The sequence below is a fragment of the Pristiophorus japonicus genome, chromosome 22 (genome assembly GCF_044704955.1).
Source record: "Pristiophorus japonicus isolate sPriJap1 chromosome 22, sPriJap1.hap1, whole genome shotgun sequence".
NCBI classification, from domain to species: domain Eukaryota; kingdom Metazoa; phylum Chordata; class Chondrichthyes; family Pristiophoridae; genus Pristiophorus; species Pristiophorus japonicus.
In genome coordinates, this window is record NC_091998.1 from 53133068 (window position 1) to 53149380 (window position 16313).

The following is a 16313-nucleotide window of genomic DNA, read 5'->3' on the forward strand; positions in this document are numbered from 1 at the left end:
AAAGGAACCAGCTCTCAGCGGATTGTTGATTTATCTAATAGAGATCGTAAAATTCTGCAAGGTTTTGATAGAGTGGACACAGAGCGAATGTTTCCACTTATGGGGAAGAGCATAACTAGAGGCCATCAATATAAGATAATCACCAAGAAATCCAATCGGGAATTCAGAAGAAACTTCTTTACCCAGAGAGTAGTGCGAATGTGGAACTCGCTGCCACAGGGAGTGGTTGAGGCGAATAGTATCGATGCATTAAAGGGGAGGTTAGACAAGCACATGAAGGAGAAGGGAATAGAGGGTTATGCTGATAGATTTAGATGAGGAAAGACAGGAGGAGGCTCGAGTGGAGCATAAACGCCGGCATGGACTGGTTGGGCCGAATGGCCTGTTTCTGTGCCGTATATCCAATATAATCCTGTATAATAGTGAGAGATGTTTCTAATGAGATGGGAACACTGCAATTATCGTTTATGGACAGCGAGACAGTGTTAGGCCAAAAGGCTATTGTGATAGACAGGAGGTGGGAAATGGAGATAAGGGGATGATGCAACATGAAGTTAACAAGCATCGAAGCTGAGTGGTGATGAAAGTCAAACTTGAACAGGAGAAATGGTGCCAAAGAAACATTCGGATAGACATAATGGGGGAGAAATTCGGCCGCGCCTCTGTTGCGGCGTTAATCCAGGCGGGGCGGTACTTTTAGCGCCTTGAAAAGGTTTGCGCCTCCTGCCCAGAAATTCGTCAGAATCGGCTGAAGAGCTGACAGGGGCGCTAAATCGTCCATTGCACAGCAGAGCTGACGGAGGGGGCGGGCGCTCACGAAAGTTTGGTCGGTGCATTTTGCGAACCCATTGCGCCTGCGCGGAACTCCGAATCAGCTCCTGGGAAAGGCTGAGTCTTAAAGGCGCGACATAGTAACGCACCCATTAAAGTTTTCAAAATCACTTGCTTTCAAGCCTCTTCATGTCTGTCTGCCACTGCAAACTGGGAGGCTCCCGCACCGTGCTGTGTGTAAATGTTGCACTGACTGTGACCTCTGAGGGAAGCGCTCCCTCATCTCTTTAAGTAGCCACCAGTTAACGACTCTGCAATCCTGGACCGACTGGTTTCCCAGATGTTGCTATTGGCAGGCGCTCAATGAGGCGGCATTGGAGCGATCGTCAGCAACCGGGCGCGAGCGATTTGCGTCCCCGCTGAGCCTCTAATTAATTTTCGGTCGGGCGCTAAAAGCTGCGCGCTCGGTGGCTAAGCTCGAACGCTCCCATTAACGCTCCCTCTGGCCGCTAACTGAGGCGTTAGACAACTGGAAATCCAGCCCGATTAATTCAAAATGCACTCTCAAATTTGTTTCCTTTTCCTCTCTGTTGTGCCCCAGGGTCTGTATCCGGCGATTGTCCAGTACGGTGTAACGGTAGAAGGCAAGGAGCTGGTCGTCCATCTCGAGAAGAACGAGTAAGTGCCCTCAGTCCGAGGGGGATTGCAGTATATTTAAGTGAGAACCCTCAGTGTTGGGGGTGAAGGGCAGAGATTTGGGCAGGTTTTGCCCACTCGTTTCCTGGTGGTGTGTGGTGACTGACGCACTGCGCCGTGGAATGGAGGGCAATGTGTGCCTGGCCATGAACCTCAAAAAGGGCAGTCGGAAGCTCCAGGGAGATAAACTAACTCACACGGCATCCCGCTCACCCATCAACCCTGTGCTCACTGTCCCATGTCCTAACTCGCACCGTGTCCCGCTCACCCATCACCCCTGTGCTCACTGCCCCGTGTCCTAACTCGCACCAAGTCCCGCTCACCCATCACCCCTGTGCTCACTGCCCCATGTCCTAACTCGCACCAAGTCCCGCTCACCCATCATCCCTGAGCTCACTGCCCCATGTCCTAACTCGCACCAAGTCCCACTCACCCATCACCCCCTGTGCTCGCTGACCTACAATGGTTCCCGGTTAAGCAACGCTTCGATTTCAAAATTCTCATCCTTGTTTACAAATCACTCCATGGCCTCGCCCCTCCCTATCTCTGTAATCTTTTTCAGCCTCACAACCCCACAAGATATCTGCGCTCCTCAAATTCTAGCCTCTTGATCATCCCTCATTACAACTGCTCAACCATTGGCGGCCGTGCCTTCAGCTGCCTGGGCCCCAAGCTCTGGAGCTCCCTCCCTAAACCTCTCTGCCTCTCTTTCCTCCTTAAAGACGCTCCTTAAAACCTATCTCTTTAAACAAGCTTTTGCTTATCTGCCTTAATTTCACCTTTCGTGGCTTGATTCACATTTATCTGTTTTGTCTTGTAACACTGCTGTGAAGCGCCTTGGGACATTTTACTACGTTAAAGGCGCTATATAAATACAAATTGTTATAAACCAGGGGCAGCGGAGGATGGCAGCTGCAAATCAGGATGCGTGGGAGGGGACAATACCTTAAAGAGAAGGACGCAGATCACAGGGTGAAGAGCCAAGGAAAAGTAGGTCCTGATGCATCTCGCAGTACTGTGAATACATACAAGGCATCATTTGCACTTCTCTTGCTCCCCCGCACACTCCCACTGACAATTTGTGGTCTGGGACAACGCAGGATCATTGCTGGGTCATTGAATGTATTTAAGGTGGAGATAGACAGATTTTTGAACGATAGCGGAGTAAATGGTTATGGGGAGCGGACAGGGAAGTGGAGTTGAGGCCAGGATCAGATCAGCCATGATCTCATTAAATGGCAGGGCAGGCTCGAGGGGCCAAATGGCCGACTCCTGCTCCTATTTCTTATGTTATTATCACTGGGCCAGACGTCGCAGTTAAGTACAGATCGTTCCTTCTGCTCATCAGCCATGAATCATTTTGCGTCGTCTGACACTAAATGGCGGACAAACCCTCATCGTATCTTGTTGTGACTCCAGTTCCCACTTAAAGAGAGAGTTGGTGATTTGGACAATGCTGAGGCCACACTTCGGTTAACTTCACGGTAACGGAAACCAAGCGATCTTTTACGCATTATTCCTCTCGTCTGAAAGCAGTGCCCCTTTGTATTTCTTGCTCTTTCTTTTACAGGCACCTAATTGCAAAGAACTACTCTGAGACGTACTATCTGGAGAACGGGACTGAGGTGACGAGCTCCCCACTCTACCTGGTGAGCGCAGCACGCTCCTGTGCTAGAATTAAGGGAAGGGGTGACGAGATGCAGAGTGCAAGGTGTTTCTGGGCCATGCAGTGATGTCTTCCGGATGCTTATGTTTGTCAAATTCCTTTTCTGAGAAAGAACTTGCATTTATATAGCACCTTTCACGACCTCAGGACTTCCCAAAATGGTTTTGAGCCATTGAAGTACTTTTGAAGCGTAGTCACTGTTGCAACGTGTCTTTCTCAACGATTTTAACAACAGATACTAAGGGGGAGAAATTCAGAAGGGGGGTGTGGGTCGGGTCGGAATGGGGGGAGGGGTCAGGTCAGAAGGGGGGTCGGTCGGGTCGAAAACTTGAAAAATGAGTACTTCATTGCCTGTAAAGCGCTTTGGGACATCCTGAGGTCATGAAAGGCGCTATATAAATACAAAACCAACTCCCCCCCCCACCCCCCCCACCAAAAAAGTTTACCTTACTGGAAGAGTTATAAGTAGAGGTGTTGTGTGAATATTTTGCTTCCTGTTTTTTCGTATTTCTCCATTCCCTGCTCCTCTCCTGAAGAAAGACGTGCATTTCACGACATCAGGATGTCCCAAAGTGCTTTACAGCCAAGGAAGTAACTTTGGAGTGGAGTCTAATGTGGGAAACGCAGCAGCCAATTTGCGCACAGCAAGCTCCCACAAACAGCAATCTGATAATGAGCAGATAATCTGTTTTAGTTGAAGGGGTAAATATTGGCCCCAGGACACCGGGGAGAATTCCTCTGCACTTCTTCGAAGATCCTTGAGCAGGCAGACGGGGCCTCGGTTTAGTGTCACATCCGAAAGACGGCACCTCCGACAGTGCAGCACCCCCTCGCAGCACTACACTGGTGGGTCTGCCTGGATTCTGTGCTGTGGTTTGTAGAGTGGGACTTGAACCTATGGCCTTTTGACTCAGAGGCGAGGGTGCGGCCCACTGAGCCACGCCCGGTGACAACTTGCTGGGGTATGATCTGGGTGGCTTCTATTGGGCGATGCCACAATCCACGCTTGCGTGTGCACTCCCCCTAACATACGCTATCCATCGGGCGCTCTGTGAATGGCCGATGACTGCAGGAGCACTCGCTTGCTCTCTGTGACAGACCCTCTCCTTGACTGAGCTATCGGAGCACGGATAATATCACCTAACCGGGGCCTGGCTGAGGGCAGGCATTGAGATGGTCAGCGGTCCACTTAGTGGAAGGAGGAGAGGTCAAATAGTTCGGGTTAACCACAGACATTGTGCTCGCCATGTGCTCAACAGAGACTCTGCCATTGAGTGCGGCCAATAGCTTGGGGGGAGGCCAGAGCGTCGTTGGAGGAGGGAAGGCCCGAACGTTGCCAGAGGGTTTATTGATTGACCAGCCCTGGACAACGTGGACCGCTTTCCACACCTCAGGAGCTTATTATCAGCAAGGGCTGACATCGACGGCGAAGTTCAACACTGCCTCCAGTGCGCCAGCACAGCCTTCGGTCGCCTGAGGAAGAGAGTGTTCGAAGACCAGGATCTCAAATCTGCCACCAAGCTTTTGGTCTATAGGGCTGCAGCGAGACCCACCCTCCTGTATGGCTCAGAGACGTGGACCATATACAGTAGACACCTCAAATCGCTGGAGAAATACCACCAGTGATGCCTCTACAGGATCCTGCAAATCCCCTGGGAGGACAGGCGCACCAACGTTAATGTTCTCGAACAGGCCAACATTGAAGCACTGACCACACTCGAGCAGCTCCACTGGGCAGGCCACATTGTTTGCATGCCCAACACAAGACTCCCAAAGCAAGCGCTCTACCCGGAACTCCTACACGGCAAGTGAGCCCCAGGTGGGCAGAGGAAACGTTTCAAGACACCCTCAAAGCCTCCCTGATAAAGTGCAACATCCCTAGCGACACCTGGGAGTCCCTGGCCAAAGATCGCCCAAAGTAGAGGAAGTGCATGCGGGAGGGCGCTGAGCTCCTCGAGGCTCATCACCGAGAGCATGCAGAAATCAAGCACAGGAAGCGGAAGTTGCGTACGGCAAATCTGTCCCACCCTCCCTTACCCTCAACGACTATCTGTCCCACCCGTGACAGAGATTGTAATTCTCGTATTAGAGTGTTCAGTCACCTGAGAACTCACTTTTGGAGTCTTCTTCGATTTCGAGGGACTGTTTATGAATGTCACCTAGTTTGCTCAGCTGTGTCGATGGCATAAATTGCTCAACCTCCTTGGCTACTATGTACAGGAGACATGTTGATAGTTGTAAAGGGTTAAATGAGTATGAGGCACTTGAACAAAAGATTTCAAATCTCAGCCAAAAATCAAATTATCCAAACATCTTGTTTACAGCTGGAGTGTGGAGTGTGGGTGAGACAGTCTCTGTTGTTGGCAGTGAAGGCAGGTACATTCCAGGACATGTTGCAACACTATCGAGAAATCTGTTTCTAACTCAGTAACTCAACAACATTCTTTGCCTCAAGGCGATCAACACCCATTTATTATTAATCCTGGAGGATCAAAGTCATCGAGATCTCCTCCAAATGAAGTCTATTAGCCAGCTGGGAGATACGTACTTTGAATCAACACCATTTCACACATTTAACTGCATCAATATTACCAGCGGTAGGATATACCACTTTCCCCCTTGTAATGATTCAAGAGTCTGGTTACTGAAAGCTCACTCAGGTGCAACCTGATCCATCTTTATTCCAGCCCAAGAGTGCCTGCGTGATAAAGACACACCGTTTATATACAGGTGACCAAGACACATGCCACATGCGTACAGCCCGATGCCCTCCGACTGCGGCGCCCTCTGGTGTCTGGTGACCCCCAAGCATTAATACATAACATCTCCCTTTTAAAATCTTAACAACAATCTTTTTACAAATTAAGATGGTTTGGGGCTCTCCTCTCACGAGTTGGTCGTCTCAGTTCAACTTTGGCTCTGGGCGAGCGTTCTGAGTCCGTTGAGACTGAGGGCTGAGTAGCCGATCTGATGGGCATGGTCAAGGAACGAATGCAGCTCCATCACATTCTGAGACCTGGGTGCATTTTTGATGGCCTCGGTTTTCGAATCAGTGGTCCTGATGCCATCAGCAGCAATCTTCCTCCCGAGGAATTTGACTTCAGGTGCCATGAATACACACTTCGACCGTTTCAGCCTGAGTCCCACTTTGCCCAGACGCTGGAGGACTTCTTCAAGATTGTTCAGATGTTCAGCAGTGTCGCGACCTGTGACCAGAATGCCATCTTGAAACACGACAGTTCGAGGAACGGACTTCAGTAAACTCTCCATATTCCTCTGAAATATGGCTGCAGCTGAACGAATCCCAAAAGGACACCTGTTGAGACGAACAGTTCTTTATGGATGTTGATGCAGGTGAGTTTCTTCAAAGTGTCGACAAGCCCCTGGGTCATATAGGCTGACGTCAGATCCAGTTTCATGAACGACTTTCCACCAGCTAGCATGGCGAACAGGTCATCAGCCCTCAGTAACGGATACTGATCCTGTTTCGAAAATCGGTTAATCGTAACCTTGTAGTCTCCACAAATCCTGACAGTGTCATCATTCTTCAACACAGGAACAATGAGACTAGCCCACTCGTTAAACTCGACTGGTGATATGATCCCTTCACGCTGGAGTCTGTCAACTCAATTTCGACCTTCTCCCTCATCATGTACTGAACAGACCGAGCTTTATAATAGACAGGCCTTGCTTTGGAGTCCAGGTGAATCTGCACCTTGGCTCCTGTAAAATTGCCAATACTTGGTTCAACAAAGAAGGAAACTTTTTCAATACTTGAGCACATGAAGTATCATCCACCGAGGACAACAGCTTGACATCATTCCAGTTCAGCTTGATTTTCTTGAGCCAATTCCTGCCGAACAGCGCTGGACCATTACCTGGGACAATCCATAATGGTAGCTCATGAACCACACCGTCATATGACACCTCGATTGCTGCACTGCCGAGCACTTAGTGTAAGTACGCAACCTGGCATTGACTGGACTCAGCTTCGGTTTCGCAGCCTTAGTGTCCCACAGCTTGTCGAATGTCCTTTGGCTCATTATCGACTGGCTCACACCCGTGTCCAGCTCCATTGATTCAGCTTCACATTAACGACTATCAGCTGGCTCTTGCTCAGGAACGAATACAGTCCATTCACGTCCTCCTCGGGTTGCGTATCCGGGCCATCATTGAACTGGTCCTCATCAACCACGTGGTGAGCTGCACCACGCTTGCTCCGTTGTGGACACATCCTGTGAAGCTGCCCCACTTTCGAACATCCATTGCATGAGTATTGTCTAAACCGACACTGATGAGGCCGATGATTGCCCCCACAATGCCAACATGGTGAAATCTGGTTCGAACCAGTTGGCGGACTCTGAGCAGTGGCAGGTTTCACGTAAGCAGCTCTGCCCAAAAACGACACCATCTTGTTTACAGTACTTGCCATGGAACTCCAACTCGTCGATGATATCTGCCTCAAATTATCATCCGTCGTCATGCATGCCTGGGCAATTGCGATGGCCTTTTTCAAATCCAGCGTCTCTGCAGTCAACAGCTTCCTGAGGATCGTATCGTGGCTGATGCCTATCACGAAGACTGCACGCAGCATGTCTTCCAGCATGTTCCCGAACTTACACGGCTCAGCAAGACGTCGCAGGTCGGCGACAAATCCCGACACGTCCTGGCCCTCAGCACGAACATGCGTGTAGAAACGGTAGTGTGATACGATGATTCCCTCTTTTGGCTTTAGATGTTTACCCAACAACGTACACAATTCCTCGTACACTTTTTCCGCCGGACGTACAGGCGAGAGAAGATTCTTCAAGAGGCCGTAAATTTTCGGACCACAAACGTGAAGAGAACTGCCCTGCGCTTAACTGTATATGCCTCTGCCTCCATGCCGTTGGCCACAAAATACTGATCCAGGCGGTCGACAAAATCCGCCCAATCCTCATCCTCCATGAATCTCTCCAGGATTCCAACCATGCCCATTGTGCATGCGAAGGTTCTTAAATTATCTCGTTGCCAATTGTCCTGGTTACTGTAAACTCACTCAGGTACAACCTGATCCATTTTTATTCCAGCCCGAGAGTGCCTGCACGACAAAGACACCTAGCTTATATACAGGTGACCAAGCACACAGCCACATACGTACAGCCCGATGACCTCCGAACGCGGCGCCCTCTGGTGTCTGATGACCCCCAAGCATTGATACATAACACCCCTCCTCCCCCCTCTCACAATCAACATGTCTACCAGGAACATGGATCCCTCGACACTACTGTCTTTCCACAAACATGCAGATCAGATGCAAACCGTCAGTTCTTGGTTTTATCCCTCGACCCCGCCTGTCACTGTCACGCCAACCTGTTGGGCATGTTTTTCCATCAATGCGAATACAAAATTAACCACAAGTATGAACCTGGAAAGACTGACCTTTTGGTCTATGCCATCATCGCCGGGGGCGGGGGTTGGGGGAAGGGAGGAGGTAACACGCAAGGAGTCACGCAGCATCACACCGATGCCAAGCTCCAGTCACAGTGAGATGTGTTACCTTTGCTTCACTTAAACACAGAAAAACAAGGGGAGAATTTGCATTTATGCAGTGCCTTTCATAACCTCACGAATGTCCGAAAGCTTGTTACAACCAATGACGTCTACACACTGTTCTATTGTCAGAGATGTGACAGGCCATTTGTGCATAGCAAGCTCCCGCAAACAGCAACAAAATAAATCACCAGATCATGTTTTATGTTGGTTAAGGGACAAAGTTCGCCAGGCTTCAAGCAGTAAAAAGGAAAGGAAAATAATGACTTGCATTAATATATAGCCTTTCATGACCACCAGACGTCTCAAAGCACTTTACAGCCAATCAGGTTCTTTTGGAATACAGTCACTGTTGTAATGTAGGAAATGCAGCAGCCAATTTGCGCACAGCAAGCTCCCACAAACAGCAATGTGATAATAACCAGATAATCTGTTTTTATGAGGTTGATTGAGGGATAAATATTGACCAGGACACCGCTTTCCCCTGCTCTTCTTGGAAATAGTGCCATGGGATCTTTTATACCCACCTGAGAGAGCAGACGGGGGCTCGGTTTAACGCCTCATCTGAAAGACGGCACCTCCGACAGTGCAGCTCTCCCTCAGCACTGCACTGGGAGTGTCAGCCTAGATTTTTGTGCTCAAGTCCCTGGAGTGGGACTTGAACCCACAACCTTCTGACTCAATGTTAACTAAACCGCTGAGGATTATTCTACAGAAATCGAAATTGAGGAGTTGGGTCACTAACATTGGGCTCAAGGAGGTGTGCCGGGGGGGAAATTTGGTTGCTTACCGCCACCGGTTAGCGCCAACGGGCACCTCCCGCCCGAGGGACGCGCCGTCAGCGCCTGCCGCCAACTTCGGTGAAGTCACCAGATGTGCAACGCCCCCGTAATGTCGCGGTCGCGAACGTGACTGCTGTCGCCTGCCATCGCACCCGGCACCACTCCCGACAGGGACCGCAGGAGAAGCTGCCAGGGCGATATGTCCAAGGGGGAGCAGGGGGGCGGTTACAATGATGTTTGTTCCCGTTAAGGCAACTCTCCGAGATGCTGGTAACTGGTGTTCAGCATCCTTGGCCTTTCCCTTAACACTTCGGGTGTTCCGGCCAACCTCTCCTTTAGGCGCTGGGAGGCCGGTTTCCTCGCGCTGGAACTTCAGCAGTACTACCGCCCTTGGGGCGCTAAAACCTGAATATCCCAGTTGGAGGCGGTAAATATCGCCCACCACTAAAGTCAGCGACCAGGCGGTGTCACCGCCTCAAACGGGGCGGTAATGTATTTTTAGCGCAAGCTCTTTAACACTTGGGTAGCCTTTGCCCACAGTATTGTGATTGAGGCTGAAACCCAACGTTTTCTGACACGTTGCGTAGACCACGTGCATCTCACCGCTGACCACCTCAGTGACCTCTACTCATTGAAATTCAGAAGAATGAAGGGTGATCTTATCGAAACGTATAAGATTATGAGGGGGCTTGACAAGGTGGATGCAGAGAGGATGTTTCCACTGATGGGGGAGACTAGAACTAGGGGGCATAATCTTAGAATAAGGGGCCGCCCATTTAAAACTGAGATGAGGAGAAATTTCTTCTCTCAGAGGGTTGTAAATCTGTGGAATTCGCTGCCTCAGAGAGCTGTGGAAGCTGGGTCATTGAATAAATTGAAGACAGAGATAGACAATTTCTTAACCGATAAGGGGTTATGGGGAGCAGGCAGGGGAAGTGGAGCTGAGTCCATGAACGGATTAGCCATGATCTTATTGAATGGCGGAGCAGGCTTGAGGGGCCGTAAGGCCTACTCCTGCTCCTTTTTATTATGTTTCTTATATTCTTATGACCTTTTTTAAAATGAAAGAATTTCCAGGTGATATTTATTACTGACCATATCCTTTTTTCCCCCAAATTGGCAGGATCATTGCTATTACCATGGTTACATAAAGGGAGAAGGAGGTTCCTCAGCCAGCTTCAGCACTTGTGATGGACTCAGGTAAGGTCAGCACATTGGCACTGCATTTGCTGCTCTGCTGTTAACTAACAACCTGGAATCACCTTCGCATGGTGTAATGTACTTCTTCATGGGTTCTTTGCTTAAGAATTCATACAACACATGGCTATGGAGAACCAGTTGGTTTATTAGCAAAGGTTTAACAATCACAGTACACATTACTAGGTCATCCACCAGGCTCACAACTGCATACCTCATTGTGGATGACCGAGACCCAACTGGCTGGGGTTTTATTGAGTCTTGTGAACATCACATGACTGGCTAATTCACTAAGACAATGTACCAGCTCTACAAACCTGTGAGCACACTCACAGGATCATACAATAGAAGGAGTTTCCTGACAAATGAAGGAAGGGAATGGAAAATTAGCTATTGCCGGAGAGGTGGATACAGTGATAGATTGCAGATTGGAAACTGTGATTCCCCACGAAGCAAGCTTCCAGCCCTGGCTCGAAGCACTAAAGGGAGGAGCCAAAGGTGGGCAGTGGAAACATTACAAGGACACCCTCAAAGCCTCCCTGATAAAGTGCGACATCCCCACTGACACTTGGGTGTCCCTGGCCAAAGACCGCCCTAAGTGGAGGAAGTGTATCCAGGAGGGCGCTGAGCACCTCGAGTCTCGTCGCCGAGAGCATGCAGAAATCAAGCGTAGGCAGCGGAAAGAGCGTGTAGCAAACCAGTCCCACCCACCCTTTCACTCAACTACTATCTGTCCCACCTGTGACAGAGTCTGTGGTTCTCATATTGGACTGTTCAGTCACCTAAGAACTCATGTTAAGAGTGGAAGCAAGTCTTCCTCGTTTCCGAGGGACTGCCTATGATGAATGTATTTGCTTCATGGGTTCTTTGCGTAAGAATTCATAGCGACACATTGCTATGGAGAACTAGTTGGTTTATTAACAAAGGTTTAACAATCACACTACACATCGCCAGTTCATCCACAAGGCTCACAACTGCATACCTCATCGTGGATGACCTAGATCTAACTGGCTGGGATTTTATTGAGTCTTTTGAATATCACGTGACTGGCTAAGCCACTCACAATGCAACAGCTCCACAAACCTGTAAGTATACTCACGGGTCCATAAAATACACGTGGTTTATAGAAGGATTGAATTTGTTGGGCTGAATGGATGTTTCGGGGTTTGGGAATTTCTTTCGTCCTTAAGGTTCTTACCACACAAATATCCTCATTGGCTTTCCCTTTTCTCTCCTTTCCAGTGGCTATTTCCGCACAAATGGCCAAAGATATCTGATGGAGCCTCTGAAAGAATCTGACCGCGACGATCACGCACTCTACAGGTACGAGGAGCTCAGACTGCCGCTGGCCACCTGTGGTGTGGTGAACACGACGTGGGACAACGCGGAGCCAAGGGTGGAAGAATCCTTTAGTTCTGCAAGTCAGGTACTTCCAACCAAGTGAACTCTTTATCAGTGAGCTTTATCAGTGCATTTCTATAGCGCCTTTCACAACCTCATCAAGACAACCCAAAGCGCTTTGCAGCCAATGAAGTAGTTTTGAAGTGTAGTCACCGTTGTAACGCGGCAGCCAATTCGCACACAGCAAGATCCCACAAACAACCAAGTAATAATGACTGGATAGTGAAGTTGGTGGAGAGACAAATATCGGCCAGGACACCGGGAATAACTCCCCTGCTCTTCTTCAAAATAGAGCCTGTGGGATGTTTTACATCTGTCATGTATATACATGCTGTTTGTAGCCACCAGATGGTGTCATTGTTGGAGGCCACTGAGCAGCACGCACACGGTGCTGCTCTGGTATAAAAGGCCAGCCATTTTGTGAGTCAGGCACGTTGGGCCAAAATAAAGCAGAAACAAGGTTGTACCTTGTTCAGTTAAACAGTACTCAGTTTGAACCTTTATTGCATTCATAACATTTGGCGACGAGAATACAAGAACCTTTGTTTGCAAAATGAGCACGATTGGATTTTTAGAGCGATTCGTGAAGGGAGAAGATTGGGCAGACTTTGTGAGCTGTTTGAACCAGTACTTCGTGGCCAACAAAATGAAGGGGGTCGATGATGCAGATCGGCGCTGGGCCGTGTTCCTCACTGAGTGCGGTTCAAAGATCTACGGTCTGATAAAGAATCTACTCATGCCTACTGATCCAACAGAGAAAACGTACGAGGAGTTGTGTACATTGGTACGGGAGCACCTTAAGCCAGGTGACGGCATCATCATCTCGAGATACAGGTTTTATACACACGTTCGATCAGAGGGCCAGAGCGCGGTGGAATTCGTTGCCAACCTAAGACGTCTAGCGGGACCGTGCAAGTTCGGGACGGTGTTGGTAGACATGCTGCGGGACGTCTTTTTTATCGGTATCAACCACGAGGTGACCCTGCGCAAACTTCTGGCAATGGAGGAGTTAGATTTAAAAAGGGCCATCCAGATCACTCAATCATGTATGACGACGGACAGGAGTCTAAAGCAAATAGCGGTGAAGAACCGAACCTCGGCAAGTACTGTAAATGCAATTGATTCGGCGTTCGGCAGAGCGGCACATGGCAGGCCTATCCGGCTGCATTCGCGAAACCTGTGGCTGCCCAAAGTCCGCCAGCGGGAATGTATCTGACTTCCCCGTGTTGGCGTTGTGGGGGAAATCATCGGCACCAACAGTGCCGATTTAAGCAATATAGCTGCAAAGGCTGTCTGAGAGTGGGGCATCTCCAGCGCAAGTGTTCGCAGATGAGCAAGCGAGCTGAGACACACCATGTGAAGGATGAGAGTCAGACTAGCGCGGATCCAGATACGCAATCCGAGATGCCAGAGGAGGAAGTGTATGGACTGTACTCTTTCATAGCCAAGAGTAAACCAATTTTGATTAATGTGAAGTTTAACGGGATACCGGTATCGATGGAACTGGGCACAGGGGTGAGTCAATTGGTCATGAATGAGAGGGCATTTAATAAGCTGTGGGATACTGAGCCTGTGAGGCCCAGGCTGAGCCCTGTAAATGCCAAGCTGCGCACGTACACCAAAAAACTGATAAAGGTGATTGGCAGTGCACAAATTAATGTGTCGTATAACGGTGCGGTTCACGAGTTACCGCTGTGGATTGTTCCAGGCAATGGCCCAACGCTGCTCGGCAGGAGCTGTTGGAGAAAATCAAATGCGACTGGGATGATATAAAGGCATTGTCGTTGGAGGAAGATACATGTGCCCAAGTATTGAGCAAGTTCCCCTCGTTGTGCGAACCAGCTATCGGCAACTTCACAGGAACCAAGGTACAGATCCACGTGGACTCAGATGCAAGACCCGTCCATCATTAAGCTCGGGCAGTGATATGATGAGGGAGAAACATAGAAACATAGAAAATAGGTGCAGGAGTAGGCCATTTGGCCCTTCAAGCCTGCACCACCATTCAATAAGATCATGGCTGATCATTCCCTCAGTACACCTTTCCTGCTTTCTCTCCAGGGAATTCCACAGGTTAACAACTCTCTGAGTGAAGAAGTTTCTCCTCATCTCAGTCCTAAATGGCCTACCCCTTATCCTAAGACTGTGTCCCCTGGTTCTGGACTTACCCAACATCGGGAACAATCTACCCGCATCTAACCTGTCCCGTCCCGTCAGAATCTTGTATGTTTCTATGAGATCCCCTCTCATCCTTCTAAACGCCAATGTATAAAGGCCCAGTTGATCCAGTCTCTCCTCATATGTCAGTCCGGCCATGCCGGGAATCAGTCTGGTGAACCTTCGCTGCACTCCCTCAATAGCAAGAACGTCCTTCCTCAGATTAGGAGACCAAAATTGAACACAATATTCCAGCTGAGGCCTCAACAAGGCCCTGTACAACTGCAGTAAGACCTACCTGCTCCTATACTCAAATCCCCTCGCTATGAAGGCCAACATACCATCTGCCTTCTTCACCGCCTGCTGCACCTGTATGCCTACTTTCAATGACTGATGAACCAGATCTCTTTGCACCTCCCCTTTTCCTAATCTGCCACCAATCAGATAATATTCTGTCTTCGCGTTTTTGCCCCCAAAGTGGATAACCTCACATTTTTCCACATTATACTGCATCTGCCATATATTTGCCCACTCACCTAACCTGTCTAAGTCACCCTGCAGCCTCTTAGCGTCCCCCTCACAGCTCACACCGCCACCCAGTTTAGTGTCATCTGCAAACTTGGAGATATTACACTCAATTTCCTCATCCAAATCATTGATGTATATTGTAAAGAGCTGGGGTCCCAGCACTGAGCCCTGTGGCACTCCACTAGTCACTGCCTGCCATTCTGAAAAGGACCCGTTTATCCCAACTCTCTGCTTCCTGTCTGCCAACCAGTTCTCTATCCACGTCAGTATATTACCCCCAATACCATGTGCTTTGATTTTGCACACCAATCTCTTGTGTGGGACCTTGTCAAAAGCTTTTTGAAAGTCCAAATACACCCCATCCATTGGTTCTCCCTTGTCCACTCTACTAGTTACATCTTCAAATAATTCCAGAAGATTTGTCAAGCATGATTTCCCCTTCATAAATCCATGCTGACTTGGACCGATCTTATCGCTGCTTTCCAAATGCGCTGCTATTTCATCCTTAATAATTGATTCCAACATTTTCCCCACCACTGATGTCAGGCTAACCGGTATAGTATTACCCACTTTCTCTCTCCCTCCCTTTTTAAAAAGTGGTGTTACATTAGCTACCCTCCAGTCCATAGGAACTGATCCAGAGTCAATGGACAGTTGGAAAACGATCACCAATGCATCCACTATTTCTAGTGCCACTTCCTTAAGTACTCTGGGATGCAGACTATCAGGCCCCGGGGATTTATCGGCCTTCAATCCCATCAATTTCTCAAACACAATTTCTCGCCTAATAAGGATATCCTTCAGTTCCTCCTTCTCACTAGACCCTCGGTCCCCTAGTACTTTCGGAAGGTTATTTATGTCTTCCTTCGTGAAGACAGAACCAAAGTATTTGTTCAATTGTTCTGCCATTCCTTTGTTCCCCATTATAAATTCACCTGAATCCGACTGCAAGGGACCTACGTTTGTCTTCACTAATCTTTTTCTCTTCACATATCTATAGAAGCTTTTGCAGTCAGTTTTTATGTTCCCAGCAAACTTCTTCTCGTACTCTATTTTCCCCCTCTTAATTAAACCCTTTGTCCTCCTCTGCTCAATTCTAAATTTTTCCCAGTCCTCCGGTTTGCTGCTTTTTCTGGCCAATTTATATGCCTCTTCCTTGGATTTAACACTATCCTTAATTTCCCTTGTTAGCCACAGTTGAGCCACCTTCCCCATTTATTTTTACTCCAGACAGGGATGTGCAATTGCTGGAGTCATCCATGTGATCTTCAAATGTTTGCCATTGCCTATCCACCGTCAACCCTTTAAGTATAATTTGCCAGTCTACTCTAGCCAATTCATGCCTCAAACCATTGAAGTTACCTTTCCTTAAGTTCAGAACTCTAGTTTCTGAATTAACTGTGTCACTCTCCATCCTAATAAAGAATTCTACCATGTTATGGTCACTCTTCCCCAAGGGGTCTCGCACAACAAGATTGCTAATTAGTCCTTTCTCATTACACATCACCCAGTCTAGGATGGCCAGCTCACTGGTTGGTTCCTCAACATATTGGTCAAGAAAACCATCCCTAATACACTCCGGG

At 48.7% G+C, this 16313-nt stretch overlaps 1 protein-coding gene across 2 annotated transcripts in view; it reads left to right on the plus strand.

Moving 5' to 3' along the window:
- The window catches only part of LOC139235036 (zinc metalloproteinase-disintegrin-like NaMP), an 80359-nt gene that overhangs the window by 10122 nt on the left and 53924 nt on the right, over nucleotides 1-16313 (plus strand). For both annotated transcript variants that reach the window (XM_070866142.1, XM_070866141.1), the window contains exons 3-6: nucleotides 1373-1449; nucleotides 3038-3116; nucleotides 10571-10647; nucleotides 11887-12070. In XM_070866142.1, coding sequence (XP_070722243.1) covers nucleotides 1373-1449; nucleotides 3038-3116; nucleotides 10571-10647; nucleotides 11887-12070 — 417 coding nt within the window. The remainder of the gene's footprint in view (nucleotides 1-1372; nucleotides 1450-3037; nucleotides 3117-10570; nucleotides 10648-11886; nucleotides 12071-16313) is intronic.